Source organism: Tachysurus fulvidraco, chromosome 14, assembly GCF_022655615.1.
Source record: "Tachysurus fulvidraco isolate hzauxx_2018 chromosome 14, HZAU_PFXX_2.0, whole genome shotgun sequence".
Lineage (NCBI taxonomy): Eukaryota > Metazoa > Chordata > Actinopteri > Siluriformes > Bagridae > Tachysurus > Tachysurus fulvidraco.
Genome location: NC_062531.1, coordinates 15,304,158 through 15,317,673, shown reverse-complemented (window position 1 = coordinate 15,317,673; position 13,516 = coordinate 15,304,158). Strand labels below are relative to the sequence as shown.

Genomic DNA, 13,516 nt, shown 5'->3' with positions numbered 1-13,516 from the left:
ATATAAATACAATAAAAATAACAAGTCGTCAAACAAGTTGTGAATTTGTTGTAACATTAGAACAGGAGATCATGACCAGTTTTGTGCTAGTTACTAAGTAACAGTTACTAGTTACTTCAATCAAAAAGTAACTCAATTACTTTGTTGATGCGTTACTGTTAAAAGTAACTTTTTAGAACGTTCTTTAATGTTCTCATTAATGCCCTTTTGTGCATTATGGTCTATACAAACACAAAACTGTTTGGTAATCTGTCCCTGGCTAACAGTCCGGTTAAAATCTAGTCACTGTTGTTTGGCTGGAGGGGCTTGACTAACTTCGAGTGTGTCCACCGAAATCGGGTTAGCTTCTAGCTTTGTCGAGTCAAGTAGTTTCTAGAGGTGCTTCGATAGATTGGAGTTGCTGTTTATTGCAGTAGATAGATTAGATTATATTAGATTAGATTCAACTTTATTGTCATTACACATGTACAAGTACAAGGCAATGAAATGCATTTTAGGTCTAACCGGAGTGCAATAGCAGCAAGTGCAGAATATACTGTTTTTACAAGATTTAAATGAGTTAAATAAAGTGGTAATATAGAAGTAATTTACAGATGTGTGTGTACTATGAACATCATAGGACCTTTAGGACCTTTGAACCAGATAGACAGTGCTTACATTTGACTAAAAGGTTTTTGCCTTTAAATTGAATGTGTGTGCGTGTGCATGCGAGACAAGAATATGGCTGTGCTTGTAACTCTGAGGTTTTTTATTTTTATATATTATTATTATTATTATTATTATTTATTAAATTATTTATTTATTTGTATATGTTATTTTTATCTTATTTTTATTTTATATTTAGGTACTTAGGTATATATATATTTATATATATATATAAAATGCATCCCCATTAACGATCCATACACTTTTCACTCAAAGCTTAACACTAAGGACCAATTATCAGTGCTATTGCAAAAAAGTTGACATTTACACATAAACATTTACACTACATTGCACTTGCAAAAATTACATTTGATAGAACTTTGTCACTCAAAGCGATGTGAGCGATGTGGTCGCATTATCACCCCACCATGGCTGAATACACGTTCAACAGGTGCATTGATGCAGGGATGGCCATAACTACATTACTACATTACTGCTAAAATCAGAACTCGTACCGCTCTTACTTGCATAAAATTCCGGTACCCGAACTTAATTAATTTTGGTGTAGCGCCTTCCATGTTTCTTCACGACTGTTAAAGTTTATTAGTTAGTGCACGCTCTCCCTCTGCTTGCCTGCTGCGTCACGTGGTTAGATTACACTCTTGCGTGTGTAAAAAAAACATGTTAAAAAAAACAACAACAACAACAAAAAAAAAAGTTATTTCGAGTCATTTAACTCAAGTCCAAGTCAAGTCTCAAGTCATGAATGTCATCAAGTCAAAGTCAAGTTGAGTCTTTTTTTAATATTTGTCAAGCAAGTCTCAAGTCTCAAATTTGCTGTTACCATAAAGACTTTCACCTTGGTCATCACATTTGGTATGATGTTGTATGGTGTAGTTAATTTGTTGTGTTTTGGCTAACGACAAAGCACAGTGTCACCTGGCATGAAAGTGTGTGGCACGGCATAACGTCAAGAGTCTGCATGAGACTTCATCGTGGCTTTAGATTTTGATCTTATGTTTTCACATTACAGTTGGAACTACCCATTGTATTGTGACTCAGAACGGGTATCTTTGTGTATTGCATATGTTGACATAGCAGCTTGGCAGACAAATACACATAGAAAAGTATTTCAGATATTTCTTCCAAGGCATTAGCTCTGAAAATTAGAGAACTGACAACTGTTAGCCATTTTCAATCTTCATGACCCTAGGGATACCAAACATTTAAATTCAATTCAATAAAATTTTATTTGTATAGCGCATATAACATTGTCTCAAAGTAGCTTTACAGAGCATATTTTCTTTATGTAAATTGATCTGCATTTATCCCATATAATCCCTAATGAACCTGAACAAGCCTGAGCCAACTGTCACAAAATCTCCCTTTAATGATATGGGGAAGAAACCTTGTGAGGAATCAGATTCAAAAGGGAACCCATCTTCATTTGTGTGACACCAGAGAGTGTGATTATAAATAATGTCCTTTCTACAGTCAATTTTCAATTGTGTAACCAGGGACTCCTGAGAAACTTGTAAATTAGCTCATCATATGATTTCATTTTAGATTGCATTTGACCCATCCAAAGTGCACACACACACACAGCAGTGAACACACACACACCATGAACACACACCCAGAGCAGTGGGCAGCCATTTATGCTGCGGCACCCGGGGAGCAGTTGGGGGGTTCGGTGCCTTGATCAAAGGCACCTCAGTCATGGCCGGCCTGAGACTCGAACCCACAACCTTAGGATACGAGTCAGTTGACTAACAAATAGTCTGCACTGACACTATGCCAGGGAATTTCTGGCAAAACTAACATCTTCAACGGCACAATGAGTGTGACTGGTGAATTGACATGCAAGACAGCTACTGTATGTACTATTGCTTCTTCTCTCTGGTCAATATCTCTAAACCAGACTTTTGTTCTTATAGAGCAGTCTGAATTACAATTATGGTGCCTCGCGGTACAACAGCAGATGCATGTGAGTGACATGTTGTGAGTGTCCTATTTTATGCCATGTGCTGTTTCTGATGTGTGCACAGACTTCCTGAAAGTCTGTAACTGTCTCCCCCTTGATCTCTTTGAGTATCATGGCTTTAGACTTTGCATGGCTCATGATAAATTTGATGTATGCTTCTGCTAATTTTGTAGCTCATTTGCTGTTGCTTGTTCAGAAGGTGATATTAAACCGCTGGACTGTCAGCTCCCATTTTATACTTCACTTTGAAGTTGTAAGGTTCACGCCTTATTTTTTTCAAATTTGGAAGGTGGTTTTGACCTGGTATCTCACAGAAGTAAAGATACTGAACATTACTGAAGCAAACAATAATTACATCATATTGTATATAGAATTTTATACTAAATACATGTAAAAATATGTGTATCAAATATGATAAAGCAGGTCTATAAGGTCATTTATCTTAGTCATCACTGTATTGAATTTTATAATGTAATCCACATTATTCTTGCCACAATGGAAAATGTGGATTGCATTATGAATTTGGTTTCAGCTGTTTGTGACACTCAAAAGTACAGACATAAACAACACTATATTATACAAGACAATACAGATATAAACAACACTATACTATACAATACAAGACAATATAGACATAAATAACACTATACTATACAAGACAAGAAAATACAGATATAAATAAAACTATACTATACAAGACAAGACAATACAGACATAAATAACACTATACTAGTCAAGACATGATAATACAGACAATACAGACGATGTGAGACAATATGAGTATTAAATATGAATACAGAAAGACTGAAACAAAACAGATGCTGATCCCCCTACCGTTTGCCTACCATGCAAACAGATCTGTGGACGACGCAGTCACCATTGGACTGCACTACATTCTGAAACACCTGGACTGCCCAGGGACATATGCCCGGATTCTCTTTGTCGACTTCAGTTCGGCTTTTAATACTATAATTCCAGAAATTCTCCACTCCAAACTCCTAAGGCTCACTATACCCCCTTCCATCTGTCAGTGGATCACCAGCTTCCTGACAGGCAGGACGCAACAGGTGAGACTGGGAGGTGTCACCTCCAGCATCCGGACTATCAGCACTGGCGCTCCACATGAATGTGTCCTCTCCCCACTGCTATTCTCCCTCTACATTAATGACTGCACTTCAAGTGACCAAACTGTTAAACTCCTGAAATTTGCAGATGATACTTGGTCTCATCCAAGATGGCGATGAGTCTGCATACCGGCAGGAGGTGAAGCGGCTGGTGCTATGATAGTCAGAACAGTCTAGAGCTAAACACCCTCAAAACTGTGGAATTGATAGTGGATTTTTGGAAAGGCCGCTCAATACTACTCCCCCTCACAGTATCAAACAGCCTGGTGTCATCTGTGGAGGCCTTCAAGTTTCTGGCCACTACTATTTCCCAAGACCTGAAATGGTAATGCAACATAAACTCCATCATCAAAAAGGCCCGAACAGTTTTGTTGCTACACCAAACTTGATGGTGATGGATGTGCACAGGACAAATTCAATGACTGCACTGTAGAACAGCATCGACTGCTCCCGTGGCAGACCATACTTCCTTAGTTGACGTAGTAAGTACATCTGTCAACGTCAACTAAGGAAATATGGTCTGCCACAGGAGCAGTCGATGCTGTTCTACAGTGCAGTCATTGAATCTGTCCTGTGCACATCCACCATCAAGTTTGGTGTAGCAACAAAACAGGACAGGAACAGACTGCAACGCACAGTAAAAACAGCGGAAAAAATAATTGGCACCCCTCTGCCCACTCCCCAGGACTTGTGCTACACAAGAACCAGAAACCGGGCAGGAAAAATCAGCACTGACCTTTCGCACTCTGGACACAACCTCTTTCACCTATTCCCTTCTGGCAGGCGCTACAGAACTTTGCTTACTTAAACTGACAGACACAGAAACAATTTCTTTCCCCAGGTAATCACCCTGATCAACAACTCACCATAACTATATTCACTGCTTCATATCTATAAGTACTGCATTATCAGGACTGTCAGTCATCAAATCATCTGTATATATTTCACACACTACTGCTGCTATATATTGTACAAAAAGCATAATATTGCACAATATTCTAAATTCATATTCTATATTCATATTTAATACTCATTTTGTCTATATTGTATCTCATCGTCTGCATTGTCTTGTCTGCATAGTATAGTGTTATTTATGTCTGTACTTTTGAGAGTCACAAACAGCTGGAACCAAATTCCTTGTGTGTGTCAACTCACTTGGCCAATAAACCTGATTCTGATATACACAACAGAAAAACAGTTACTAAATTGCAGTCATTGAGTCTGTCCTGTGCACATCCATCACTATCTGGTTTGATGCAGCAACAAAACAGGACAGAAACAGACTGCAACGCACGGTTAAAACAGCAGAAAAAATTATTGGTGCCCCCCTGCCACCCCCTTTCTGGAGGCGCTACAGACACCGGAACAGTTTCTTTCCCCAGGCCCCTTATCACCCTGATTAACAACTCACCATAATTATATTCCCTGCTTCATTGCATAAGCACTGCATTATCAGTATTGTCAGTCATCACATCAATCGTGTATGTTACACACACTATTGCTGCTGTATAATGTACAAAAGCATAATATTGCACAATATTGTTATTTGCACTACCACGCACTGCTCACACTTTATGTACATAACTGATCAGGCATATATTCTGTATCCATATTTAATACTCATAATGTCTATTGTATAACGTCTGCATTGTCTTGAACCAAATTCCTTGTGTGTGTCAAAACATTTGCCAATAAACCTGATTCTGATTCTGAATATGTGACTCATCAGTTATGTACATAGTGTGACAAGTGTGAGAGTGCATGGTAGTGCAAATAACATACAAAACAATCATATGTGTAAATGTATTGTTTTTAGTTTAAATTTTGTTTAGAGGCCCAGAATTTTTTGTCAACTATTTCATGTGTCAGGCTTTGCAGGGTTAATATATTCTAATTACTTGTACTCCGGGCCGCTAGAGGGCTGTTCTTTTCAGTTGAGCCTTCCAGGTTTAAGACAAAGTAGAACGAAGGAGTTTATACAGTATGATTGGTGTCCTACTAGGTTATATTCTCAACAAATTCGTAAATTGTTTCACAAAATAATTAATGGATTCCTAATACCAACTATAGTATTAATGAAATAACATTCCATAAGGTTGTATTGTTTAGCATTGTCTGTGGCTTTGTACCCGATGTTTCTCGTGTTAAGTTTAGGTAAGATTGCTCTGCTGTAACAGAGCTGTTCGTAAACAAGCTTAATGTTGTTTTTATAAACAACTTCTTCGCAGACACGAGTGCTGTAACTTGCTTTTCAATATTTCGAGTTGCAATTGCTTTCTTAAACACAAAGGTACAGCCATTTTATGAGTTAGCTGGCGATATCTAACGATACATTTTTTTTTTACATCTCATGTCTAAAGCAAAACGTTTTGTGGGTTTAGTTCTAGTTGTAAGTTCAGCTCAGGTTAGATCATTATGCCTATTAAGTGCAGCAGTTGTGCAAAAAACAGGGCGGTGCTCAGACGACCGAAGACCGGCCATTCGTTATGTAAACCCTGCTTCTTCTGGGCTTTTGAGGAAGAGATTCACCAAACCATCGTTTCGGCTCGGCTGTTTAATCGTGGGGAGACTGTAGGGATCGGCGCATCAGGAGGAAAAGACTCTACTGTGTTGGCTTACGTTCTGAAAGTCCTGAATGTGCGCTATGATTACGGCCTCAAGCTGCTGCTGCTCGCAGTGGACGAAGGCATCACAGGATACCGCAACGATTCTCTAGAAACGGTGAGAAGAAACGAACAGCAGTACGATCTGCCCCTCACCATCGTGTCCTATGAAGATCTCTATGGCTGGACCATGGACGCTATTGTCAAACAAGTGGGCCGAAAGAACAACTGCACTTTTTGCGGCGTGTTTCGGAGGCAGGCGCTTGATCGGGGAGCCATGATGCTGAACGTGGACAAGATTTGTACAGGTAGTTTACACTTGAGATATGAAACAGAATTCATTTGTTTATGATTTTTGCCTCTTGTGCCGTATGTAATGCAACCAACTCGGCTTGTCTAATGAGCAACATTGGGGAAGTTAGTGTGTAAATTGAACCTATGGAACCATGTCTATTTTATGCAGAGTATACAAACGGTAGTAGTAGCTCAGTGAATTAAAGGCCCTTGGTTACTGAAATGGAGACAGAGGCTTCAAACCTATGCCATTACACTACTGAAACAGCATCTTGATTGGGTGCATGGATGTATGTTGTTGCCATCAAATTCTGACCCTTCCATTTGTGTGTCAAGTTTGGGTGCCCACTACGGTCTCAGTTTCCCCTTCTTGGCTGACAGAAGTGGAACCCAAAGTGGTTTATGGTGGGTGTGTATTTTTATTGGAGCTGCTGACAAGTAATCTACATGATTTTGTATGAATGAGTAAGTGTAGTGTATTCTTTATTAGGAAATCCTGCACATTTTCAGTTATCTAAGCAACTAATTATGTAGCCGCATTGAAATGCAAAAACATGCAGTTGCAGGTCAATAGTATCAAACATCAAAATGAAGGTAAAGTATAACACTTTGATTTTAATCCTAGCATGGATTTGAGTACAAGAAAGGCTGGTCTGAAAAAAGATCAGAGGGTCTTTTTCCTCACCCAGTAAAACAACAGAAGAGCCAATCAACATTTAAAACGGGAACACATTTTCTTGGTGTTTTTACTCTCATATATTAACAGGCACTTCATGGAAGCACAGTCCCCTAGCCCCAGTCTCTCATTTCAGTTTGGACATTAGTTGGTTTTCAAATTATTTGCTCTGAAAATGTCATCTTATTTTTATAATAGTATAGTCTAAACCAGGGGTGTCAAACATGCGGGCCGGAACCGGCCCACCAGGGAGTTCAGTCCGGCCTGGGGGATAAATCTGCAATATGGAAAAAAAATCATTTTAATTTTCGGCGGAACTACCAGCAGATGGTAGTACTGAGCTTCAGGGTCAATAGCTTAGTCAATAGCTCCTGAGCTAAATGCTGTTACTAGCAAAACGCGGTTGTAGCTGCCTCTCTACTTTACTACGATAGAAAAGAAGTGTTATTTGTGTAGCAACAGCATTTTATTTAGGAGTTATTGACTCGGGAAACTCCAATCTGTGAATATGTGGCCAACTTCCTGCTCCTTCAGTTCTCTCCAGCGCTGGAAAGCTGATCCTATATTAATACGGGTCCTACTTCTTGCCTTATCGTAAGCCTTTCTTCGCTTTCTTTCTTTTTAATCCTCCATGTCAATGTTAAAACTGTTTTCTGCTAACGTCACACATGCGCACTGAAGACACTCTCCGCACATATTGACAAGACACACCCCTTTCTGCTCACTGGCTGCACATTTGTTTTGTTTTTTGTTTTGTTTGGTGCCCCATCGCAGTTTTCTGAAGCATTTCTCAAATATCAGGGACCCCACCTTTACATGAGATTCTAAAATTGGCTGCTACTCAGGACATAATGCTATTTGATGCACTTGTGCAGGCTAAAAGATGGTACGTTTCGGGGACAAATTGATAAAATAAATTTGTTTACTTTAAAAAACATACATACTTACATATAAATTAACAATTTTTACAAAGATTTTCTTTTTAAAACAGCTGCCACTTAAGATTTTACGTGTGTAGAGTCAATTCATGTATTCAGAATTGCTTCCCAGAATTGGAAATTGGATTTTGAACAGTTTCTATATCTTGATGTTTGATTTATGTTAACATGCAGGACGCATGCATGTGTTTTTAAGTTCTACAAACCTGTGACTAAATGTTTTGTGCCATTGTGCAATAACTGTGTTCAGTTTTTATGCATAATGCACTTAAATAAATGTTAAACTGGGTAAAATTGTTGTTGAAATTGCACATACTACTTAGGTTGTTCATAATATATTTTTGTAAACGGACAATTCATTTAATATTAAGATTTTTATAATTTACTACTTCTTTGCACTAATACAAGTCGAGTTATATGTAATTTTGCTATGAATTTACTGGTCTGGCCCCCTTGAGATCAGATTAAGCTGTATGCGGCCCCTAGACCAAAATGAGACTCTGGTCTAAACACAATGTGCTTAAGCCAACAACACAAAAGTAATTAGAACTTATTATAATTTTTATGTCTTTATCGAGGGGGCACGGTGGCTTAGTGTTTAGCACGTTTGCCTCACACCTCCAGGGTTGGGGGTTCGATTCGCGCATCTTCCTTGTGTGTGTGGAGTTTGCATGTTCTCCCTGTGCCTCTGGGGCTTCCTCCGGGTACTCCGGTTTCCTCCATGCATGGTAGTATGATTGGCATCTCTGGAAAATTGTCCGTAGTGTGTGAGTGAATGAGAGTGTGTGTGTGTGCGCCCTGCGATGGGTTGGCACTCCATCCAGGATGTATCCTGCCTTGATGCTCGATGACGCTTGAGATAGGCACAGGCTCCCCGTGACCCGAAGTTCGGATAAGCGGTAGAAAATGAAGGAATGAATGTCTTTATCGAATACATACCTTTAAACATTCACACTGCTTTGGAACAAGTAAGTTTTTTAACATTATTATTTAAAAGGTAGATCTTGTTTGGCAACATACAACCAAGAATTTACTGTAGCTGTGGATTTTTAAACCTTTTATTCCTCATAGAACAGCTTCAGCTCATCCATATTCTTAGGGTGTCTGGTGTGAATAGTGCTCTCGAGGTCATTCCAAAGGATCTCTATGGGGTTAAGCTCTGAGCTCTGACTTGGATTTTTGAAACCATCCTGTAGATAATGATGCTCTCTCTACCATACTTAACCACTATTAAGACATTTTAATGTTGGTATGCAGTTTTCCTTTTACACCAGACAGTGCTGCCTGTTCTTCCCAAATAAATCAACCTTAGTTTCATCAGTCCACAATGGTGTCTAGTGTCAATGTGGTCTTTGAAAAGGCAATGAGAAGTGAGTACAACCCTCACAATTTTTGTAAATATATCTTTTCATGTGACAACACTGAAGAAATTCCACTTTACTACAATGTAAAGTAGTGAGTGTACAGCTTGTATAACAGTGTAAATTTTAATGTCTAAACTGAAGGGCACAAAAGTGAGTACACCCCTAAGTGAAAATGTCTAAATTGGGCCCAATTAGCCATTTTCTCTCCCCGGTGTCATGTAACTTGTTAGTGTTACAAGGTCTCAGGTGTGAATGGGAGCAGGTGAGAGGTCGAAGGGGTGGGGGTTCAGTATGTCAGTGTTCAGGTCATATGGAGCACTCTGCATCAAATTAGTCTGCATGGCCGACGTCCCAGAAGGAAGCCTCTTCTAAATATAATGCACAAGAAAGCCTGCAAACAGATTACTGAAGACAAGCAGACTAAGGACATGGATTACTGGAACCATGTTCTGTGGTCTGATGAGACCAAGATAAACTTAATTGGTTCAGATGGGGTCAAGCGTGGGTGGTGGAAACCAGGTGAGGAGTACAAAGACAAGTGTGTCTTGCCTACAGTCAAGCATGGTGGTGGGAGTGTCATGGTCTTGGGCTGCATGAGTACTGCCTGCACTGGGGAGCTACAGTTCATTGAGGGAACCATGAATGCCAACATGTACTGTGACATACTGTATCAGGGCATTAGCCCCTCCCTTCGGAGACTGGGCCGCAGGGCAGTATTCCGACACAACGACCCCAAGCAGCTCCAAGATGACCACTGCCTTGCTAAAGAAGCTGTGAGTAGAGGTAATGGCCTGGCCAAACATATGTCCAGACCTAAACCCTATTGAGCATCTGTGGGGCATCCTCAAATGGAAGGTGGAGGAGCACAAGGTCTCTAACTTTATCCAGCTCTGTGATTTCGTCATGGAGGAGTGGAAGAAAACCCCAGTGGCAACCTGTAAAAGCTCTGGTGAACTCCATACCCAGGAGGGTTAATGATGTGCTGTAAAATAATGATGGCCACACAAAATATTGAAACTTTGGGCCCAATTTAGACATTTTCACTTAGGAGTGTACTCACTTTTGTGGCCAGTGGTTTAGACATTAATGGCTGTGTGTTATTTTGAGGGGACAGCAAATTTACAGTTATTCAAGCTGTACACTCACTACTTTACATTGTAGCAAAGTGCCATTCAAAACTACTGGAAAGGCAAGGCCATTTATTTTTTTGTGGCATACATCAGAGTTTAGAATTTTAGCTTTTATTTCCTGGTGTTAAACATAGAGCCATTTGTATCAAACCACCCAATTATAGACAAGCAAAAGTATAAGAAAGAATAAGACTTCAAGCCAGTGACTCAGACATCACCAAATTTTTGGTTTCTTCATTTGTGATGCTTTTGTTTCTGGTCTATAGCCTCCTTTAGTTGTTGGGTGTTTCATTGGGTCTTAACCTTTGGTTTCCTCTTCAGGAGGTGAAATGCATCTTCAACTGGGATAAGGTCCAGTGGTTGACTTAGCCAGTTTTTTTTCTCTGATAAAGTATTTTTTTTATTTGGAAGTTTGTGTCTGATCCTTTGTAGTGTTGAGGATGCAGAAGATAGGGATAGGTGGAGAGAGATGATTCTCTGTGGCGACCCCTGAAGGGTAAAGCCAAAAGAAGAAGAAATGTCTAATCCATTGTCTTGGTGCATTATAAATTGATTGATAATTAATAAATGATTCCATTTAAATTGGAGACAAAATGCCCCCGTAAACTTCAAATTAAATTTTGCAGTTACCATAATGAGTTGCATCAGCAGCAAAAGTTAGCTCGTATGTTTTATATCATATCTGCTAATGATGATTAATCTTCTTCCTCCAAATTCTGTCATTTCCATCACTTTGGTACACCTCTATATATTTTTTTAATTTCAGTATGGCTTTCTGATTCTTACTGCTGATGGGTGCTTTTCATCTTGTGGTATTGCCTCTTTATTTCTGCTCTTGAAGTCTTCTTTGAATCATGGATTGTGATACAAACACACTGCCCTGTGAAGGTTGTTAGCCAGGTCACTTTTCATTTTCTTTTTGTTTCGTCTTCTCTTCATAAATTCCACAAATTCAATCTGTTGTTGTTTTTATTGGCAGTTCTGCTTGGTGTTTGTTTCTCAGTAGATTATTTCCTTTTAAAGCATTCAGAATTGTTGTTAGAAGTGACCAATGTTTAGACAAATACTATGCATAATATTTGTATAATTTGATATTCCCTTTTTTCGAAGCTTTAAAATAGTTTGCCTAAAATTATAAATGATAAATATTGTGCTCTCCTATACACAACACTCAGTAAAAAATGCAGTTTTTACAGGTGCATCCAAAGTTTAATAGCCAAAGTATTTAAAGCTATCCAGTGTTTAGACAATCTGTACAGTCAGTACTGAGCAGAATATAGCTTACATTTTCAATAGTTACCTTTATATACAGTAATCTGATGCAGCAAAAATAAGCATGGTCTCAAATTGCAATTAATTAAAACATTCAACATTAAAAGTACATCACTGAAAATTATTAGTTTGCATAATCTGAAAGGATTGTAGCTCAATAATGTATAATTTGACCTACCTTGATTCAGCTGGAGAATGTTGCCTTAAAGCAGATTTTTTTTAATTCCTGTAGCCTGTTCAAGAAGAAAGTGGGAATGGGAGTTTCAGAGGTGAAAGTGTGATCTTGATCAAGTTGAAATACTTATTATACCTCATATAATGTAGGTATTTCAAAGCAAAATGCCTAATTTATTATGTAGCCTGTTAAATATTGTTTGATACAAAGACTGAATAAGAACTTTTTCATCAAACAATACGATATGAAGATATGCAGTATGATCTCATTGCAGCCTGACTATTTATTTGTTAAGAGGGATCTGGTAAGCTAAACAGACTAAAGCAAAGGTTAGATGTAAACATTTATACTAAATAGTATTTTTCATCAAGGGTTTCTTTTTTCATATTTCAAATATAATTCATATTCTCTCTCTTGTTACATTTTAAGGTCACAATGCGGACGATGTGGCAGAGACAGTGCTGATGAATGTGCTGAGAGGAGATATTGCTCGTCTGCGTCGCTGTACAGTGATCAGCACAGCCAGTGATGGTGAGGGAGCAATACCACGCTGCAAACCTCTCAAATACGCATATGAAAAAGAAATTGTCCTCTATGCCTACTTCAAGAAGCTTGACTACTTCTCAACTGAGTGTATTTACTCACCCAATGCTTACCGTGGCCATGCACGTACCTTCCTCAAAGACCTTGAGGCAGTCAGGTCTAGTGCCATCATGGACATCATCCACTCAGGTGAGAACCTCTCTGTGAAGGAAGGAGTGAAGATGCCTGTGCAAGGAACATGCTTACGATGTGGTTACATCTCCAGTCAGGCACTATGCAAGTCCTGTGTGTTGTTGGAGGGCCTGAATCGAGGCTTGCCAAAACTCGGGATAGGCAAACCCCACCGGCTCCATGACAAGATCTTCACCCAGCAGGCTTTAACACAACAGGAGGAGAAGAAGCTAAAGTCAATGGAATTTTGAAGAGGTGTTTCTGCATATGAAAGTATATACATATATATTATATACACACACACAGGGTCAGGGTGCTATTTTGTTGCAATGATTTATTGTTGATCTCTCTTTGTTATTCTACAATAAACCAGACTATTGCATTGAATTTCTTTGACTTGTGTGTTTATTTCATTAATACAGATATTGTAAAAAAAATAAAAATTGTGTACTTATGAACCCTGAGCCTAATTTGTTCAATAATGCTTGCATAAAGTTGTGGAAAACTCAAGCATATATTTTGTTACAAAATATTACATAACATTAAGGTTACTCCCCATCATCCACTATTCAATAATTTCTTCAGCATCATTATTGA

At 38.8% G+C, this 13,516-nt stretch overlaps 1 protein-coding gene across 1 annotated transcript; it reads left to right on the top strand.

Annotated features, from left to right (window-relative positions):
- Nucleotides 1–5,691: 5,691 nt before the first annotated feature.
- ctu1 (cytosolic thiouridylase subunit 1 homolog (S. pombe)) lies at nt 5,692–13,306 on the top strand. Its single transcript, XM_027166907.2, has 2 exons — nt 5,692–6,664; nt 12,635–13,306. Exons 1-2 carry the CDS (start codon nt 6,169–6,171, stop codon nt 13,168–13,170), a joined length of 1,032 nt encoding a protein of 343 aa, XP_027022708.1. The 5' UTR covers nt 5,692–6,168; the 3' UTR covers nt 13,171–13,306.
- The last annotated feature ends 210 nt before the right edge of the window (nt 13,307–13,516 follow it).